This window comes from Hordeum vulgare, chromosome 2H (assembly GCF_904849725.1).
Source record: "Hordeum vulgare subsp. vulgare chromosome 2H, MorexV3_pseudomolecules_assembly, whole genome shotgun sequence".
Classification (NCBI taxonomy): Eukaryota; Viridiplantae; Streptophyta; class Magnoliopsida; order Poales; family Poaceae; genus Hordeum; species Hordeum vulgare.
This window is the reverse complement of record NC_058519.1, coordinates 636567816-636589233: the sequence shown is the minus strand read 5'-3', so window position 1 is coordinate 636589233 and position 21418 is coordinate 636567816. Positions and strand designations below refer to the sequence as shown.

The following is a 21418-nucleotide window of genomic DNA, read 5'->3' as shown; positions in this document are numbered from 1 at the left end:
CTCTTTAATGAACTGTGAAATCTAGAGTTGAAGAAATTCAGAAACAGAGCAAAGTCGCAAAAAAGGGCAAAAGCACTTCAACAATATTATGAGATGCCGCCGAGCTTATTCTGTGAAGTTTTCGCATCAGCATGCGCTGTTTGCTTAACTGCAAAATGCACAGCTGAAACAAACCCCAAAACAGAGCAAAGGCAGAAAAAAAAGGGCAAACACTATCTCATCTAATATATCTCTGAGTTTACCAATGAAGTACAAGAACAAACAAATTGAATCATCGAATCAAGGGCCAAGGCAGTCTAGCTTCAGTAGACATGGTATTCAATTACTGAAAGGAACACATCAAAAAGTTCGGTTCCCTTTTCTCTCACTTCTACATAGTATTGCACTTCGGACCACCATCACCATCACCACCAATGGTAGTATGAATTAATTACTGAAGTGCTTTCAGTTCAACAAAAAGCACACACAATAAATCCGTTGATCAGGATAACAAGATAACCCAACACATAAATGTGATCACCTTCCCTTTGGATGGCTGGTTGTTGAAATATCGCCAAAAAAATAACTCCGGTTGAATCTACAGGGGTCAATGAGAACACAAAACTTGACCATCTGCCTTGGTGGCTGGGATATTAAAAACGCCAGCCGTTTCTCTCTGGGTGAAACCATGTTGCACGAGATGATGACTGTATTTCCTGGTGGTGAAGAACAAGGCCATCGACATTTGTTTCCAAATCATTCAGACTGCAGCGGCTCTTTCACAAGCTTTATAGTAAAGCGTCTTCTGCACATAGAAGAGCATATAAGCCTGAGAACTTCTGACAGTATGCTCATCAACTCTGGTTACCCATGCATCATCACATCTGTACCACTGATTGTTTAACCTCAGATATGTCACATAGTGGCCTGCATCTAGTTTACCGCTATGTGTGATCACCGCAAATATCTCGAATTCTGAAGGCAGTTCAGAAACTGCATCTGAATCACATGCTTCTGATGGGAATATGCGGTTCCCATATCTACTTCTGAGAATGGAGGATGACAGGTAAGGTGTCATGTCAAGAGAAAAAGGGAACTGCAAAGAGTGGTCAACCTTCCTTGACATCTTCTTAACTGTTGAATGCTCAAATCTCTTGATGTGAAAGCAAGAAACTAACGGAAGCCTCCGAATGGACATTTGCTTCAGGGAGACTTGCCTCTCCTTGCAACGTTCACAGAAGTACTTCTGTTCAGCATCTAACCTCTCAGCCCTGGTAAACCGCTCCAAACATCTCATGAGTGTAGATACCTTGGAACTCATGCCGTTGCGCGCATGCGGCTTTGGGTTTGCAACACCAAGACAATTGTTATGCCCAGAATCCAAGTCTAAAGAGACGTCCATGCAAGGTTCGAACGTTGTGGATGAGAACCCACAATTTGTGCAGATGACGTCTGATCTCAGGATACCAGAAAACACCCGGTGTGCAATGCAACAGTCTCCATCGCCTATTATGAGCAAAAAAATAGGAATCAACGTTAGAACAAAAAACAATAACAGGATATTTTTGTAAAGATAAACTGCAGTCAAGTATGCAAGACAAGACAGGTACATAACAGCTCTTCTTTCTCCCCAAGGAATATTTTTCTCAAGATAAATCATTTTCTCAAAAAACAAAAAACTAGACCAAAGAGAATAGCTACTGTAGACTTTTAACTAAGGGAATAGCCATGAGCACCCCCGGTGGAGCACAATGCTCAAATGCGGTTGTTGGGCTGGGCGCCGCGGCTGTGCATGCCTCAAGCCAACTGGTCGACGCTCAGTTCTCTTCTCAAGATAAATCATAGTCCAGCATATCAAAAGCAAGACAAAGTAGATCATTACCAATAAAAACAAGTACATGAAGATGATTATTGTTTCCCACTTCTTTTGTTTGCCTGTCCTCCAAAGGTTAGTAGGACAAGCAAGAACTAAGAACAATACTTAAGGTGTCACAAATTATACTAGGATGCATCATGCAACTTGTAAACGATTGATCCAGAAAAGAAAGGGTGTCCCCAATCAAGACAGTCACTGCATACAGAATACGTGATTATCTTGAAAGCAATTTGCCAAATTTATGAGGTTTAGTTCATATCTGAATTCGTTGCAATACATGCAAGTCTTTAATTCAATCAAAGAGTAGAAAGAGAGGAGCTAACTACCTTGTTCATGTGATTTAGGCTGATCATCCTTTATATTTTCATGAATATGGTCAAGGATGGAGATAAAAAATTCATGTGCGTCCTGTTGCTCGTAGCTTGCAAGGTTTGTTGCATGCTGCCACCAGCTAAGAATCCAGAACGATAGTAATCAGAAGGAAATCAAGTACTTTCTTTCATAAACCAGAAGAAACAAGTAGTGCATCATATTTCCTGTGCAAGCCCATGTTCATCAAACAATATCAGCAGCAAAAAGACAAGGTAACTGCTTAGTTCTTACAAACATGAATTACTGTTTAAAAAATTAACTTCAGCTTAAGAAGTGTTGCAGTATTTCTCCCTATGATGACAATAGTTTTAAAATAGCTATAAGACATAGCACACACATGTTGTGTGAAGCAAAGGTATAAAATATAAACAGTTGGTTCCCAAGGAAATAAGAAACTTTTGGTAGGCCCTGGCAAAGTATCAACAAGACTAGCAATACTTATGGGCCTACCACAGATGCTATATACTTGCCTACCCAAAAGCATAGACTTAAACGAAGGAAAAATCAAAAGAATACAGCAATAGAGAGCGTGCATGCTTCACAACCAGTCAAACAAGTGACTTGACAGGAACTAACAGGTGCTCATGCATGTTATCACCTGACCAATAATTACAGTTCAGCGACCATTTATTAGGTAGGCATGCCAAAAGTACTTGCACAATCATAAGAAGGCATTGCTATATATGCTCTATATACGAGGGCATTTCATCAAACAGGCCATATACATGCTACGCAACCATTTTCCTTCTGTAGCAATACACACTGAGCAGACTTTGTCCCTTTTAGCTACAAATATCTTTTGTAGTATCATTCGATTCATATTAAGTATTCCTGCAATCTGCATGATCTAACTTCAAACAGTTGTGTGGCAATAGCGCACTATAATTTGCAGGAGACTATACAATCTAGTTGTCTCAAACAAGCCACTGCCCATAGCTAACAGTACTTCAAACAGCCATTTAACTAAGGGCTTAACTTCCGCAATACAAAATCACACTCCGACATCAACCAATGCAAATAGAGCTCGAGATCCGGACCTATAGAGGAACTTGGCGGGGCTGTATGGCGTGCGCTCCCCCGAGAAGGTGGCAGAGTAGATCTCGTCGAGATCGCACGCGAGGCACGCGGCCTTGGCCTCGGCATCCGTGGTACGGTGCCTCATGGGCGTGCGGCGCGGGCAGAGGAAGCGGTTGTGGCGATCCCCGAGGAAGTAGTTCCGGAGCGGCGGCGCGTGGAGGAGCGCCTGCAGCACGGAGTTCATGAAGCAGGTGTTGCCGAGGTTGTTGAGCCCGCGCAGGCCCGCCGGCTCGGCGGCGGACGCGGAGGTGGTGGGATCGGCGGATCGCACGAGCGCGACCTCGGCCGGATCTGGCGCCCAGGCGCGGTAGTCGACGCGCCGGCGCTTGCGGGGCGCGGCGGGGGATGCGGACGCGGACGGTGGCGAGGCGGAGGCGGACGGGGGGTGGAGCGCCGTGGACTGGGCGAGGACGACGGCGTGGTCGAAGTCTGGGTCGTAGACCTGGTCCCCGCAGGCGGCGCAGAAGAGCTCGGCGCGGTCGACGTCGACGGCGATCTGGTGGCCCGGGGCGGGCGCGGACGCGGCGTGGGAGGCGGCGTGCGAGGGGCAGAAGACGGTGGCGCAGGTGAGGCAGGCGTAGAGGCGGGGCGGGGGCTGGGAAGAGGCCGGGCAGGGGGAGCATCGGGGCACCTCGCGCGCGTCGCGGCGGATCTCGGGCCGGCCCAGCGGGCGCACGCGCAGGCACCGCCGGAGGAAGCGGAGCGGGCGCGAGGTTAGCCGGTGCGCGGCGAGGTGCGCGCAGGGCGGCGGCGCGGATGGGGTGGTCATCGGGGATGGAGGGGGCGGCGGTGGAGTGGCGGCTTGGGCGGTGGGGAGTGGGGACGGGGGGTGGAGTGGCGGCTTGGGCGGTGCGGGGTGAGGTGGGGGTGGGGGTGGGGATGGTGGCGGCGGTGGAGATGGATGGTGTGGATCATGGAGATGGAGTCAGAGCGGAGCCATGGGTGGGTCGCTCTGGTCGGGGCGGGGGAGGCGCTGCTACTCGTGCACCGCACGGATCGATTAGGTTCTCGGCAGTGTGTGGCAACTCCAACGGCGAGGCAAACGAACGCAAGTACGGACTGCGTTGTCATGGGGCACTGATTTTTCGGGGTGCCCGTCGAAACTTTCTTTTTGGCTGTCCATCGTCCAATCTGATGTGTGGGTTGCTCTGGGTCGGGGCGGGGGACGCGCTACTCGTGCACCGCAAGGATAGATTAGGTTCTCGGCAGTGTGTGGTAACTCCAACGGCGAGGCAAACGAACGCAAGTACCGACTGCGTTGCCATGGGGGCACTGATCTCTCGGGGTGCCCGCCGAAACTTTCATCCGGTCGGCTGTCTAGCGTCCAATCTGATGCGTGCGTCGCTTTGGGTCGGGGCGGGGGAGGCGCTACTCGTGCACCGCAAGGATCGATTAGGTTCTCGGCAGTGTGTGTCAACTCCAACGGCGAGGCAAACGAACGCAAGTACCGACCGCGCTTGCCATGGGGGCACTGATCTCTCGGGGTGCCCGTCGAAACTTTCGTCCGGTCGGTTGTCCAGCGTCCAATCTGATGTGTGGGTCGCTTTGGGTCGGGGCGGGGGAGGCGCTACTCGTGCACCGCAGGGATCACGATCTGATTAGGTTCTCGGCAGTGTATGGCAACTCCAACCGCGAGGCAAACGAACGCAAGTACCGACTGCGCTTGCCATGGGGGCACTGATCTCTCAGAGTGCCCGCCGAAACTTTCGTCCGATCGGCTGTCCAGCGTCCAATCTGATGTGTTTAAGGCCCTGTTTGTTTCAGAAGTCTCATGACTTTTTTTAGCCCCAACTAAAAAGTCCATAGTCCCTACCCATTTGTTTTCATGGACTAAACAGGGACTAGAGCTCATTAAATGACATGCAAAAGACCATGTTACCCCTAGTAATGTACTAGAAGTTATTAAATGACATGCTAAAAGTAGGGACACTATTGGAAAAAGTGCCAAAAAATTCTCAAAAAGACCCTCGACTTCTTCCTTTAGTCCCAAATATCCCCTTTTAGTCCCTAAAAGTTTCTCTTATTTGTTTCACATGGGACTAAAAGGGACTTTTTTAGTCCCTACACCCAAAAAGTCCATGGAAACAAACACCCCCTAAAGGGCCCTGATTAGTAATCTTCGTCGTCGCAGCAATTCGGCCGATAGTAACAAATGTCGGCAATGTTTGCAACAAAAAATGCCTCAATTGTAACAAAATTGACCTTACACACTCTAGCAAAAACAATTTCGTTGGTTATAGCGTGGTCGTTTGGTTGTAGCATTTTCTGTCATCGATTGTAGCATAGGTCTACAACAGGTTGTAGCAAAAACATCATTGCCTTTGGCTGTAGCTGATTGTGCATGTCGTTTCTTCGGCTGAAGCTTTTCAAAAACAGCATTGCAACAATCTTGCAAATAGTTACAACATTTTTAGATACTATTTGCAGCTCTTTCGGTCTTTTTTTGGTTCCAGCAAAAAAAGTTCGTCGATAGTAGGAAAAACCAATTACGGTTGCAGCGAATCACCGTCGCGAGGTCGCAGCTATGCCTTGATGGATGTAGCAAAAAAGTTCGCCGGTACGAGCAAAAACCAAGTACGGTTGCAGCAAAAATCACCGTCATCACGAGGTTGCAGCTTCTGCTTGATGGATGTAGCAAAACACTTGGCTCGTAATAGCAAAAAAACAAGTACGGTTGCAGCAAAAGTCGTCGTCATGGGCGTGGCGAATGGCCACATGGGCTGGCGAGAAGTGCTGCGTGCCGAGGCTTCCGACAGAACGGTTTGGTCGTCGCGCCGTTTTATAAACGTTTCCCCTTGCCATGTGGTACTCGTGTACCACAAGCGCAATCCGCCATTGGTCGGATTCGCCAAATCCCGTCGATTGGATGTGCCAAATCTCGACGCTCCCGTTGCAGATCCACCACTCTGCCTTCCGTATCGGTGGATGTGCTATTGGGTGGAGGAGGGAGGGTGCTGAAGAGCAAGGTTGCCGGGAATATGGGCGCCGACCTAGGGTTTATGCACTTGCCGACGAAGGATGTGGAAGGGGATAAAAAGGGAGAGGATGTGTCGTCGATGGGCGGGCCCGAGGAAGAAGCACGCGGACGAGGCGCGTGTCCGCTTCATATCTGCATCGACGCAAATGCGGCCCAAATATAGGCCTGGAATGGGTCACGGGCGAACAAAAAGCGGACGCACGTTCATTTTGGTCAGTGTGCTCGGTCGTGTTTTCAGTCCACGGAGACCCCAACAGACGCGCGCAGGCGAAATGGGTCGCCTGGTTGGTGTTGCTCTTAGGGAAACTCCAAGGCACAACCCGGATGTTCATGTTGTCCGAATTTTGTCCGTTTGAAGGTGGGAATGGGGTCATGTCTGCCTGGATTTGTGTTTGCGTCGGTCAGGCGCCCAACGCGCGGGTGCATCTTCGGCCGCAGAGATTTTTTGCCTCATTTCTTATTATTTTCACCAACGATTTTTGTGATATATTGGAATACACTCACCAAATCTTGGCTAGAATAGCAAGCCCAAAGAAAATAAGAACTACAAGAAGACATTTTAAAAGATATGTGACTTCCATAACTGCCCCCCCCCAAAGAAAATAAGAACTACAAGAAGACATTTTAAAAGATATGTGACTTCCATAACTGCCCCCATAAGTTGGATCAATGCCTTCTTGATGCATTTGTTGTTGATTTACGGAGTCTTGATCTTGAATGCTTCTTTCTTCTTCAAGTCTAAATAATTAGATGTTGCTTCCGTACATCTTGTCTCATCTCTAGGGTCTACTCTAGCAAGAAGTGCACGAACATCTATTAAATTGCATACTATGAGTAGATCGATGTATTTTTCTTCCAAAAACCAAAAGTTGCATCCATCCTACACAATAAATATTCAATTTTAAGCAAAACGAGCTGGATCCGGAAGCACGGTCGAAGCAACTAACACATACCCCATCATTTTTGCACTTGACAAACACCCATCCGGGATATTCCGGCGTGTTAGACACGCGGCGCAAGACCTTGAGTGGACTGTCATCGCACTTTATGAGCGGCATTGGTGCGTTGACGAGCATTTGGGCCATCACCGAGCCCGGACGACGGTCATTGGTGTCTTTGCCACCGAAGCGCCGACGGGGTAGATCCGAGCGGCTAGAGCCAGAGTTAGTACCTGCATGCGGTCTGGGGGCATTGTCAGGGACGTGCCGACCTGTGCCCGGCCAGTCCATGGCATGTTGTGGCCTCCAGTGGCCCACCGCACACAAATCCAGCAAGATCCGCTCCAAATCTGGCCGTCGGTTGTGCTGAGGCGGGGCGGGGGGTTGGACACCTCGTGGTGTGGAGAAAACGTGGGCAAGCACGTGATCTTGCTCGGCAGCTATGCGGTCGCGGAGGCGGCTAGGGACGAGAAGGGAGAGGGGCGGGGTTTGTGAACATAGTTTGGGGGGATAGAAAAAGGGACGGGTGTGTCACCACAGTGCGGGCCAGGGGAGGACAAGGGCACACGTGATACGTCTCCAACGTATCTATAATTTTGATTGTTCCATGCTATTATGTTATCATTTTAGAACACTTTTTGTGCACTTATCTACCAATTTATATTATTTTTTAGCACTAACCCATTCCAGTGTCCAGTGCGAGTTGTTGTTTTCTGCATGTTTTCCACTTTTGACGTTCCAGTACCAAACGAAGCCCAATTGACCTGAAACTTTTTTTGAATTTTTTCTAGACCAAAACAAGACGATGGAGCATCGGAAGATGGCCAGAGGGCACACGAGGCCCCCACAAGCCAACAGGGTGTGGCCTGGGGCGCCCCCTAATTGTTTGTGCCCTCCTCGTGGCTCTCCCGACTCCGTTCTTTGGCCTATAAATTCTTATCTATCCTAAAAACTTCGAGGGAGGTCCCGAAACACTTTTTGTTGAAAATATGCCCTAGAGGCAATAATAAAGTGGTTATTATTATATTTCCTAGTTCATGATAATTGTCTATTATTCATGCTATAATTGTATTAACCGGAAACCATAATAAATTTGTGAATATATAGATCACAATGTGTCCCTAGTGAGCCTCTAGTTGGCTAGATTGTTGATCAATAGATGATCATGGTTTCCTGATCATGGACATAGGATGTCATTGATAATGGGATCACATCATTAAGAGAATGATGTGATGGACAAGACCCAATCCTAAGCATAGCACTAGATCGTGTTGTTCGTATGCTAAATCTTTTCTAATGCCAAGTATCATTTCCTTAGACCATGAGATTGTGCAACTCCTGGATACCGTAGGAGTGCTCTGGGTGTATCAAACGTCACAACATAACTGGGTGATTATAAAGATGCACTACAGGTATCTCTAAAAGTGTCTGTTGGGTTGTACGAATCAAGACTGGGATTTGTCACTCCGTGTGACGGAGAGGTATCTCTGGGCCGACTCGGTAATGCATCATCATAATGAGATCAATGTGACGAAGGACTTAGCCACGGGGTGATGTGTTACGGGACGAGTAAATAGAGTTTCCGGTAACAAGATTGAACAAGGTATAGGGATACCGACGATCGAATCTCAGGCAAGTATCATACCGGTAGATAAAGGAAATTGCATACGGGATTGATTGAATCCCCGACATCGTGGTTCATCCGATGAGATCATTGTGGAACATGCAAGAACCAACATGCATATCCAGACCCCGCTGTTGGTTATTGACTGGAGAGGTGTCTCGGTCATGTCTGCATGGTTCCCGAACCCGTAGGGTCTACACACTTAAGGTTCGATGACGCTAGGGTTATTATGGGAATAGTATACGTGGTTAATGAAGGTTTTTCGAAGTCCCGGATGAGATCCTGGACGTCACGAGGAGTTTCGGAATGGTCCGGAGGTAAAGATTCATATATAGGAAGTGGAGTTTGATCACCGGAAGAGTTTTGGAGATCGTCGGTAATGTACCGGGACCGGCGGAAGGGTTTCGGGGGTCCACCGGGAAGGGCCACAAGACCCGAAAGGCTAAGTGGGCCAAAAGTAGATGGGAACCAACCCTTAGGTGGGCTGGTGATTCACCCACCTTCAGCCCAAGGCACGAAGAGGGAAGGGTGGGCTAACCCTAGGCGTGGAGGCTTGCCTTGGGTGGCAAGCCACCCTAGGTCGCCTCCTCCTCCTCCTGTTTGGGCCGCCGCCCCTCCCATCTAGGGCTGCCGCACCACCTAGGGGAAACCCTAGGGGTGCGCACCCTCCTCCCTCTCCTCCTATATAAAACCAAGGGTTTGGGGCTGTCGGACACACAAATTTTACCTCTCCATGGCGTAGCCCTACCTCTCCTCCTCCTCGTCCTCCGTAGCGCTTGGCGAAGCCCTGTCGGAGTACCACGTAGCTCCACCATCACCATGCCATCCTGCTGCCGGAGCTCTCCCTCAACCTCTCCTCCCTCCTTGTTGGATCAAGGCGTTTGAGACGTCACCGGGTTGCACGTGTGTTGAACGTGGAGGCGCCGTTGTTTTGGTGCTTATATTAGAATCCACCGCGATCTGAATCACTACGAGTACGACTCCATCAACCACGTTCTACTAACACTTCCGCTTAGCGATCTTCAAAGGTATGAAGATGCTCTACCCCATTGCTCATTGCTGGTTTCTCCTAGATAGACCCTTGTGAAGCGTAGGAATTTTTTTCAAATTACTACGTTCCCCAACAGTGGCATCCGAGCCAGGTTCTATGGCGTAGATTCTATGTACGGGTAGAACACAAAAGTTGTGGGCGATGATTTTGTCAATTGCTTGCCATTACTAGTCCTATCTTTTTTCGGCAGTATTGTGGGGTGAAGCGGCCTGGACCGACTTTACATGTACGCTTACGTGAGACTGGTTCTACCGCTTGACATGCACTTGGTGCATAAAGGTGGCTAGTGGGTGTCTGTCTCTCCCACTTTAGTCGAATTGGATTGGATGAAAAGGGTCCTTATGAAGGGTAAATAGCATTGGCATATTAACATTGTGGTTGTCACGTAGGTAAGAAGCATTCTTGCTAGAAACCCAAATCAGCCACGGAAAACTTGCAACAACAATTAGAGGACGTCTAACTTGTTTTTGCAGGGTATGCTATGTGATGTGATATGGCCAAAAGGATGTGATGTTACATATGTGATGTATGAGATTGATCACGTTCTTGTAATAGGATTCATGACTTGCATGTCAATGAGTATGACAGCCGAAAGGAGCCATAGGAGTTGTCTTAATTTATTGTATGAGATGCAACGCCATGTGATTACTTTACTTTATTGCTAAACCGTTAGCTATAGTAGTAGAAGTAATGGTTTGCGAGACGACTTTCGCAAAGACACAATGATGAAGATCATGATGATGGAGATCATGGTGTCATGTCGGTGACAATGATGATCATGCGATGCCCCGAAGATGGAGATCAAAGGAGCAAGATGATAACGCTCATATCATGTCACTATATGATTGCATGTGATGTTTATCATGTTTTTCATCTTATTGCTTAGAACGACGGTAGCAAAGATAATATGATCCCTCATTAAAATTTCGAGATAAGTATGCCCCTAAGTGTGCACCGTTGTGAAGCACCGTTGTCTCGAAGCACCACGTGAGGATCGTGTGTGATAGATTCTAATGTTCACATACAACGGGTGTAAGCCAAATTTACACACGCGAAACACTTAGGTTGACTCGACGAGCCTAGCATATTACAGACATGGCCTCGGAAAGCGAGAGACCGAAAGGTCGAACATTAGTCATATGGATGATACAATCAGCATGGAGATGCTCACCATTGATGACTAGTCCATCTCACGTGATGATCAGACACAGGCTGGTCGACGTGGATCATGTAGCAGTTGGATGACTAGAGGGATGTCTATATGAATGTGAGTTCATTGAATAATTTGATTAGATGAACTTAATTATCATGAACTTAGTCTAAAATTGTCTTTACAAATATTGTAGATCCAATGGCCAACGCAAATGTCCCATTCAACTTCGACGCGTTCCTAGAGAAAACCAAGCTAAAATACGATGGGAGCAACTATGCAGACTGGGCTCGTAACTTAAAGCTCATCCTCATGGCTTCCAAGAAGGTATATGTCCTTGATGCGCCGGTAGGTGACCCTCCTGTTCCCGCGACAACCCAGGACGTTAGGAACGCCTGGCAGTCGCGGAGTGATGACTGATGACGAGGTGATGTATATACTTCTAGCTCCTTGTTGGTTACCCCAAGTGGAAGGTTGAGATGTAGTCAGCAGCAATTTTTCCCTTACACGGAGACTGTAAGGTTTATCGAACCAGGAGGACTCCTAGGATCAACAAGTAGGTGTCTCCTACCCTGACGCTAGTAGAAGACGTGGACCTGCACACACACAAATAACTTTGCTCCCAACGAGTACATAGAGGTTGTCAATCTCTCCGGCCTTGTAGTTTGCAAAGGATCAAAACACAAGCGGGAATAGTAATAGTGATTGCAGCGGAAAAGTAAAGGAAAGCCATAAATGATGGAGGTGTAAGCAATGGTGGTGATATGGACCGGAGTCACATGATGTTCACTAGTGATGTCTCTCTACCAAAAGACAATAAACAACTATGCTTGGGTAAAAAAATTATAGCTGGGCAATTGACAGATTTATAAACGCACCGCAATGCTAATTATGCTACTTGAAAGTTAGAGGCTCAATAGTAGTGGGTAGTACGCCAAGACAAGTAGACCGTTTATTCATCAACATCTACTTACTAATCATCCACCTTGAGATATCTATCCAGAACATCTCACTGGTATTAAGTTGCGAGCCCCACCCAAAGTGTAAACTCCAAGCAACGAACAACTGCATTAACAAACTATGCGTAAGGTAAACAATCCTTGCAATTGTGGTCACTGTTTTTTCTCCCTGGTGGAAACAACACATTTGCTAGTCTCATGTTTTTGTCACTCAAGCTAGACATCAGGGGGCATGAACCCACAATCATGTATAACGCTCCCTCTTGGAGTTACAATCTACTACCCGGCCAAAGCAATAAAGAGCAACAGAGAACATGCATGAATCACTAAGGAACATAATATAAAAGGAGAATCAAATATATAACTCATAACAATCTGAACATAATCTCATAATCCATCGGATCCCAACAAACCGAGCATAGCAATAGCAAGAGAATTACATAGATGCCTTGATCATGTAGGGCAGCTCACAAGGGCTAATCATGGAAGCACAAGATTGGAGAGAAGACATCACATAGCTACTGGTCATGGACTCATGGTCCAAGGAGGACTACTCACGGCACATCCGGGAAGCATCCATGGCGGTGGAGAAGCTCTTGGAGATCAATCCTCCCTTTGGCAGGGTGCCGGGAAGAGGTCTCCTGACGCTCCCGGTCTCGGAAGCGTTGCAGTGACGGAACGATGGAGAAATTCGCGATTCTAGATATGATGGAAGGGTTTCCTCACAGAGGAGTAAATATAGGCCAAAGGAGGGCGTCAAAAGAGGTGGGACCCACCCAGGCGGCTTGTGGGCGCGACCAGGGGCCAGGCCAGGCCGGGAGGTCGCCTGGGCAGGCCCTGGTCCCCCTCTGTCCTATCTTAGGTGATCTGGAAGCTTCCGGTACGCTAATTTTTATATATTTTTCGCGGGATTTTTGGGGCTTTGAAAAATTGGGTAAAAGCCCCTGCAAAAAAGACATCAACAGATAGGAACTGGGTGCACTGAGTTAGTAGGTTAGTTGAAATATGTGTAAAAATATATAGAAGTGTAGCAAAACATATAACAATGTCATCCAAATGATCATGGAACAAGCAAAAATTATAGATACGTTTGGGATGTATCAACGTCATCCTCAAGCTTAATTCGTGCTCGTCCTCGAGTAGGTAAATGATAACACAATAATTTATGTGGTAACATGGTATCACACATATAAGAACTTCAAAGTAAAGCAAGTGAGATATGCAATTCAAGTCAAGACAATAACAAGCAAGAGTCTATATTTAGTATTGACTTTAGCAAAGTAAGAGCATAATGGTGCAAGAGCTCTCGCTGTCCGTGACTCGAATGTCTCCAAATGGTGTTTGCGTGCAAGAAGTGTGAGATGGGTTGAGATCATAAAAATATTTCTTTTAATTGGGAACTCAATCTACTAAACCTCACACCTGTTCTCCTTCAGAATCTTATTTTGACTCATCCCCAGACCACTAGTCAGGCACAAGTCAAAATGATCCTTTCCCTTTCAACTTTGAGCACTCGTGCAATGGATGAGCGTAAGCATTATATGTTGGCACTTAGGAAGCAAATAGAATAATGATGGGGAAGGAAGACAAAAATGTGTGAAAGACTCACATCAATGAGGGCAACCATAGGCGAGAGAAAGCCAAATGATAGATATGATGTGAGGAGTAGGGATTGCCATGTAACGGATGCACATATGAGCTAAGGTAAGCTCTCCAATGGAACTAGTGGGGGTGCATCCAATTTATTTGCTCATGAAGACCTAGAGCTCATTTTAGGAGGCTCACCATTGGAATATGAAAACCAAGTTCTATATTGTAAGGGTCCCCACATAGTTATGCATGAATGATAATCTCTGTGTAGTACAAATATAGAAATGGAGTACGAGTGTGGATCTTTCAAAAGGAATAGTTCTATTGCCCCCTTCTCTCTTTTTATTTCTTATTTATTTATTTTTATTTTTTGTGGCCTCTTTGGCTCTTTCTTTGTATCTCTCATTTGTCCTCTTTGGGATATTTTCATTTGTCCACTTTGGGATCTTTTCCTCACTTTAGGGCAACACACTATGTTTTACAAGAATAAAAAAGAAGATCATCACAGTTTACAAGAAGTACTCAACATAAAGACAAATGAAAAATATCATGATGTATGCAAATGTATGCCTCTGCTAGTGTAGCAGGATATGCAATGAAACTAGAGCGTCATGTAGCAATAATAAGGGAAGGCCCAACTAGCATGCGGCTTCTCGATCAAGCAAAAGCATGTATGCCATGAAGATCAAGTCATGAGATGGTGGATGTTGCATGGCAATGTATCTCAAAAAGGCTAAGGAAATGCCTTAATAAGTAGGTATGGTGGCTGTTCTGAGGAAAGATATAATGAGGCTTATGTATGACAGAGCGTATCATGTCATGGGTTTCGATGCACCGGCGAAGTTTGCACCAACTCTCAAGATGAGAAAGGGGAATGCACGGTACCGAAGAGGCGAGCAAAATATGGATAGTGGAAGTGCCAACAATCAAATACTCACATTAGTCCGAAGAACTGATACACTTATTATCTGTAACTCTCTATCTAGTTAGGAAATTCACAAAGAGACAAGTACCCCGAGGAGGAGTGTTTGGGGGTTTGGTTATCCTTGCGCATCCTCGACCCATGGTAACGTGAGGGTAGTCTATATATTCCAACCCCTCTAGAGGTTAGCGATCAATTTAGTAGCTAGAGTTCTCAACTAATTTTTAGTTTTTTAAAAACACACAGATTTCCCAAAATATGACACCTGTCACTAATAGGCTCAAGCTCTTGGCACTAATAGTCCAAACATTACTCAAATCAATACCTCAAACCTATTGCAATTTACTACTATACTTAAATAGCAACCTGAGTTACCTACTCATGCAAGACACACAACTCAGTGCAACGAGCCAACTCTCTAAACAAGATAAGCATGATAAATCAAGAGAGTTCCAAAAGCAACCTAAATAAAAGCTCTTAAAAAGATATAGCATGAAAAATAATAGCTAAGCATGACAGTAGCTATGTAAAGATAGAGAACACACAAAAAGGATAGGCATGAAAACCTATGTTGTGTTCTAGAGTGGAATGGAGTGTGTTTCTCTCCCAAACAAGGTAGGCTAGGTTCCGACTTATTATTAACAGCAAGAAAAACTAAAACAAACTAAAAAGTAAAGAGCGGGACGCTCCAAGTATAGTACATAACATATGAAGTGATAAAAATATAGCATGGAGATGGACGAACTGATGATTATTGATAGAGAAGGGGATGCACGGGGGCATCCCCAAGCTTAGACGCTTGAGTCTCCTTGAATATTTCTTGGGGGTGCATGGGGGCATCCCCAATCTTGAGCGCTTGACACTCCTGGATCTTCTTTCATCATCTCCCATCGCATACTTGAAAACTCCCTTCATACGAAACTCATCATAAGCTGATTAGAGTGGTTAGTACCCATGATAAAATAATTCAATACCTACCGGAAATAATGATTTTCAAGAAAATCTACTGCTTCTAATGATTGCCAAAAGGTTTTTGCAAAGGAAAAACAAGCTTACGATTTGCAAAATAATGAAAACGCAAAACGTGGCAGAATCTGTGAAAAACAGAACATCAGGTAGTAAATAATTTTTTCGGGTACTTCTGCAACTCAAATCAAAAAACTCAGAAGAGATGCCAGAAAGACAATTATATAGAGCATGCTCTCAAAACAATTCAGATCAAAAAGATGATATGGTAATTTTTGGCGAATTTTTCCTTCAAGCAGACATAATTTGTTTCTGGACAGCATGTCAGAACTTTTGAACTTTCTTGCAATCGGAGGCTAAAACTTGGCACAAAGCTTAAAAATAAAGATACAATTATGTTGCTACAATAGTAACAAGCATCAAGACCACTAAAACTGAAAGTAAAAACAAATTGGGTTGCCTCCGAACAAGCGCTTTCTTTTATGCCTTTGAGCTAGGCATGATGCAAAAAGATCAAGTATTATCAACTCCATAAGAATAGCTTGCCCGAATAACGGACTCATAAGGTAACTTAATCTTCTTTCGAGGGAAGTGTTCCATTCCCTTTTTGAGGGAAAATTGGAATCTAATGGTCCCTTCTTTCATGTCAATGATAGCACCAACGGTGCGGAGAAAAAGACGTCCCAAAATAATTGGACATGGGGGATCACACTCAATGTCCATAATAAGAAAATCAACGGGCACATAATTATCATTGACAACAATAAGAACATCATCAATTCTCCCTAAAGGTTTCTGTATGGAAGAATCAACAAGACGAACACAAAAAGAACATTGATCAAAAGGTTTCAAATCAAGCATATCATACATTCTTTTGAGCATAACGGAGGCACTAGCTCCAACATCATGTATAGCAAAGCAAGAGACATTATTCAATTTGATCTTGACCATATGATCCCAACCATCTTCTAGTTTTCTAGGAATAGAAGTCTCTAGGTTGAGCTTCTCCTCCCTAGCTTTGATAAGAGCATTGGTAACATGCTCGGTGAAGGAAATATTGAGTGTACTAGTGTGGGGGTCTTTATCCTTCTTTGCAAAAAGGTGATCAATTCGGAAAGACTACAAGTGTCAATATCGATATCATCACTATTAAGTATAATTGTAGTGTCATCCTCTATGTTTGATTTGCTCTCTATTATAAGAGTTTGGATGTCTTCCCAAGTTTGGGGACGTTTAGGAGCAACTTCAAACAAAGACCCGTTTCTTCCCGGGGAGACCATGCCAAGGGCATAATTCTCCATAATGACTAGTATAGTCACAAGGTCTATTAATTTTATAAATACCCTTAGTGGCAATTGGAGCAATAGAAGAGAAGGTATAATCATTGTTGTTGTGACTAGTGAAGTCACACAACTTGGTGTTCTCAGCGGAACCCATAGCAACAGCAACAAGTAAGAACAAAGTAACTATTTTTTTGTGGTTTTTGGTATAAGACTCTAAAGCAAAAAACTAAAAATCAAACTAACAAGACTAAAAAGCAAACTTAAAATATAGCGTGCAACTCCCTTATCTTGAAGACTGGAGTCCCCGGCAATGACGCCAGAAAACTTTGCTTGATGACGAGATGATGTATATACTTCTCGCTCCTCGTTGGTTACCCCAAGTGGAAGGTTGAGATGTAGTCAGCAACAAGTTTTCCCTTACACGGATACTGTAAGGTTTATCGAACCAGGAGGACTCCTAGGATCAACAATTAGGTGTCTCCTACCATGGCGCTAGCAGAAGACGTGGACCTGTACACATACAAATAAATTTGCTCCCAATGAGTACAAAGAGGTTGTCAATCTCTCCGGCCTTGTAATTTGCAAAGGATCAACACACAAGCCGGAATAGTAATAGTGGTTGCAACAGAAAAGTAAAGGAAAGCAGTAAATGATGGAGGTGTAAGCAACGGTGGTGATATGGACCGGAGTCACATGATGTTCACTAGTGATCTCTGTCTCCCAAAAGACGATAAACAACTACGCTTGGGTACACAAATTACAGCTGGGCAATTAACAGATTTATAAACGCACTGCAATGCTGATTATGCTACTTGAGAGTGAGAGGCTCAATAGTAATGGGCAGTACGCCAAGACAAGTGGACCATTTGTTCATCAGTATCTACGTACTAATCATCAACCTTGAGATATCTATCCAGAACATCTCGCTCGTATTAAGTTGCGAGCCCCACCCAAAGTGTAAACTCAAAGCAACGGACAACTACATTAACGAACTATGCGTAAGGTAAACAATCCTTGCAACCATGGTCACAAGCACCGTTGTTTTCTCCCTGGTGGAAACAACACATCCCCTAGTCTCATGTTTCTGTCAGTCAAGCTAGTAATCAGGGGGCCTGAACCCACAATCACGCATAACGCTCCCTCTTGGAGTTACAATCTATGACTCACCCAAAGCAATAAAGAGCAACAGAGAACATGCATGAATCACTGATACGTCTCAAACGTATCTATAATTTTTGATGGTTTCATGTTGTTATCTTGTCTTCTTTGGATGTTTTATGTATCTTCTATATCTTTTTTGGGACTAACTTATTAATTCAGTGCCAAGTGCCAGTTCCTGTTTTTTCTGTGTTTTTTACTCTTTTCAGATCTGATTTTGGAATGGAGTCCAAACGGAATAAAAACCCCGAAATGATTTTTCCCGAATGGAAGAATACCAGGGGGCCTCTGGGCCAAGCCAGGTGGGCTCCAGGGAGCCCACAAGCCCCCACTCCGCCACCAGGGGGAGGCGGCGGTGGCAGGGCTTGTGGCCTCCTTGGCCGCCCCCTGACCTAGGTTTTTGGCCTACAAATTCCCAAATATTCCGCAAAAAATCAGGGGAGCCTCGAAAATACTTTTCCGCCGCCGCAAGCTTCCGTTTCTGCGAGATATCATCTGGAGACCCTTCCCGGCGCCTTGCCGGAGGGGACTTTGGAGTTGGAGGGCTTCTTCATCATCATCATCGCCCCTCCAATGACTCGTGAGTAGTTCACTTCAGACCTACGGGTCCGTAGTTAGTAGCTAGATGGATTCTTCTCTCTCTTGGATCTTCAATACAAAGTTCTCCATGATCTTCATGGAGATCTATCCGATGTAATCTTCTTTGGCGGTGTGTTTGTCGAGATCCGATGAATTGTGGATTTGTGATCAGATTATCTATGTTATATATTTGAGTCTTTGCTGATTTCTTATATGCATGATTTTATATCCTTGTAAGTCTCTCCGTGCTTGGGTTTTGTTTGGCCAACTAGATCTATGATTCTTGCAATGGGAGAAGTGCTTGGTTTTGGGTTCTACCATGTGGTGACCTTTCCCAGTGACAGTAGGGGCAGCAAGGCACACATCAAGTAGTTTCCATCAATGGTAAAAAGATGGGGTTTTTATCATTGGTTTGAGATTATCCCTCTACATCATGTCATCTTGCTTAAGGCGTTACTCTGTTCTTATGGACTTAATACACTAGATGCATGTTGGATAGCGGTCGACGTGTGGATTAATAGTAGTAGATGCAGAAAGTATCGGTCTACTTGTTTTGGACGTGATGCCTATAGATATAATCATTGCATAGATATAGTCATGACTTTGTGCGGTTCTATCAATTTCTCGGCAGTAATTTGTTCACCCATCGTCTACTTGCTTTCATGAGAGAAGCCACTAGTAGACACTACGCCCCCCGGGTCTATTCACATCCATCGTTTACACCTCCGCTTTTACTTTGCTTTGTTACTTTGTTGCTTTTAGTTCTCACTTGGCAAACAATCTATAAGGGATTGACAAGCCCTTCATAGCGTTGGGAGCAAGCTTTTGAGTTTGTGCAGGATCTTGAGATACTCCTCCACTGGATTGATACCTTGGTTCTTAAACTGAGGGAAATACTTACCGTCACTGTGCTACATCACCCTTTCTGCTTCAAGGGAACACCAACGCAAGGCTCCAAGGCCACGGGGGAAATCCTTTGCATACTTGCCTAGGAAGTCCCTTAAGGCGTAGCCGCAGCTGAAGGATTCCTGGTGCCGTCGACACACCTGTTTCTGGCGCCATTGGAAGGACTTTTGTGCATTAGCATAGCTCACATCAGAAGAATTTCTGGCGCCATTGCCGGGGATCTTTTTGAGGTAGCAGAAGTATTTCTGGCGCCGTTGCCGGGGAGGAGAAATCAAGATCTATTCAAGTAGGTCTCACAAACTCTTCTCTTGCATTTACTTTTGTTGCCAGTTGCCTCTCGTTTCCCTCTCCCCCACTTCACATTTGCCATTTTCATTTGCCTTTCTCCTTCGCTGTTTTCTTTTGCCTTTACCGGTTTTCTCGCTTGCTTGTGTGCTTGTTTGTTAGTTGAAGTCATCATGTCTGAAAACACCAAACTTTGCGACTTCTCGAGCACTAATAATAATGATTTTGTTAGTACTCCGATTGCTCCCGCCACTAGTGCGGAATCGTATGAAATCAACGCAGCTTTGCTGAATCTTGTTATGAAAGAGCAATTCTCTGGCCTTCCTAGTGAAGATGCCGCATCCCATCTCAATATCTTCATTGAGCTTTGCGATATGCAAAAGAAAAAGATGTGGATAATGACGTGATTATGTTGAAACTTTTTCCTTTCTCGTTGCGAGATCGCGCAAAAACTTGGTTTTCTTCTTTGCCTAAAAATAGTATCGATTCTTGGGATAAGTGCAAAGATGCTTACATATCCAAGTATTTTCCGCCGGCTAAGATCATCTCCTTACGTAACGATATCATGAATTTGAAGCAACTTGATCATGAACACGTTGCACAATCTTGGGAGAGGATGAAGCTTATGATTAGAAATTGTCCTGCTCATGGCTTGAGTTTGTGGATGATTATACAAATCTTTTACGCTGGCTTGAATTTCGCTTCTCGCAGTATCTTGGACTCCACCTCAGGTGGAACGTTCATGGAAATCATGTTAGGAGACGCTACAAAACTCCTAGACAATATCATGACCAACTACTCTCAGTGGCACACTGAAAGGTCGCGTGCTAGGAAAAAGGTGCACGCTATAGAAGAGATTAACTCGCTTAGTGCTAAGATGGACGAGTTGATGAATTTGGTTGCTAGTAGAAACGCTATCGTAGATCCTAATGACATGCCACTATCGTCTTTGATTGAGAGTAGCAACGCTAGTTTGGACGTGAATTTTGTTGGTAGGAACAATTTTGGCAACAACAATGCTTTTAGAGGAAACTATGTTCCTAGGCCTTTTCCTAGTAACTCCTCTAACAATTATGGCAATTCCTACGGCAACACTTATGGAAATCACAACAAATTACCCTTTGATCTAGAGAGTAATATCGAAGAGTTCATCAACTCTCAAAAGATTTTCAATGCGTCCATAGAGGAAAAACTACTCAAAATAGACGATTTGGCTAAGAGCGCTGATATGATGTCTTGTGATATTGATGCTTTGAAAGTTAGATGCGATCCTCCCAAGGTCAACTTGGGTGAAACTTTGAAAGCTATGCGTATCTCCATGAATGAGAGAAAAGAAAGAACCGCCCAAATTCGCGCTAGACATGAATGGTTTAAAAGGGTGCGTTCTAGTGATGCAAATCACGAAGATCTTAAAGTGCTTGGTGTGTCTCCTCTTGAATCCTTGTTTTCGCATGTCAAACCTACTTATGGAGGGGCTGGATATGAATCCACTTTGATTGAAAACGCCCCAATGATTCGGAGTCCACCTATCTTGATGATAAAGGTGTGGAGAGTGGAGTAGAAGAAGTCAAAATTTTGGGTAGTAATGAAACTCCCACTTTGGATTTCAAGGAATTCAATTATTATAATTGCTCCTTGTTTGAATGCATTTCTTTGATGCAATCCATTGCAAACTCTCCAGATGCTTATAGCCAAAGTAAAGCCTTTGTCGCGCATATCGTAGATG

General features: G+C 45.0%; 1 protein-coding gene across 1 annotated transcript; it reads right to left on the bottom strand.

The window, feature by feature from the left end:
- Window positions 1–279: 279 nt before the first annotated feature.
- Window positions 280–4073, bottom strand: LOC123428162 (ubiquitin C-terminal hydrolase 22). Its single transcript, XM_045112330.1, has 3 exons — window positions 3265–4073; window positions 2182–2306; window positions 280–1485 (listed from the first exon to the last, which is right to left on the bottom strand). The coding sequence occupies exons 1-3, from the start codon at window positions 4071–4073 to the stop codon at window positions 740–742; spliced, it is 1680 nt and encodes a 559-aa protein (XP_044968265.1). The 3' UTR covers window positions 280–739.
- Window positions 4074–21418: the final 17345 nt, after the last annotated feature.

Bases quoted from the DNA above. Each gene is read 5' to 3' on its own strand.
- LOC123428162 (XM_045112330.1), bottom strand. From the start codon at position 4,073: ATGACCACCCCATCCGCGCCGCCGCCCTGCGCGCACCTCGCCGCGCAC. The intron at 2,307-3,264 runs GTCCGGATCTCG...CTGGATTCTTAG, and splicing joins CCCGCCAAGTTCCTCTATAG to CTGGTGGCAGCATGCAACAA. The intron at 1,486-2,181 runs GTAGTTAGCTCC...TGCTCATAATAG, and splicing joins GCCTAAATCACATGAACAAG to GCGATGGAGACTGTTGCATT.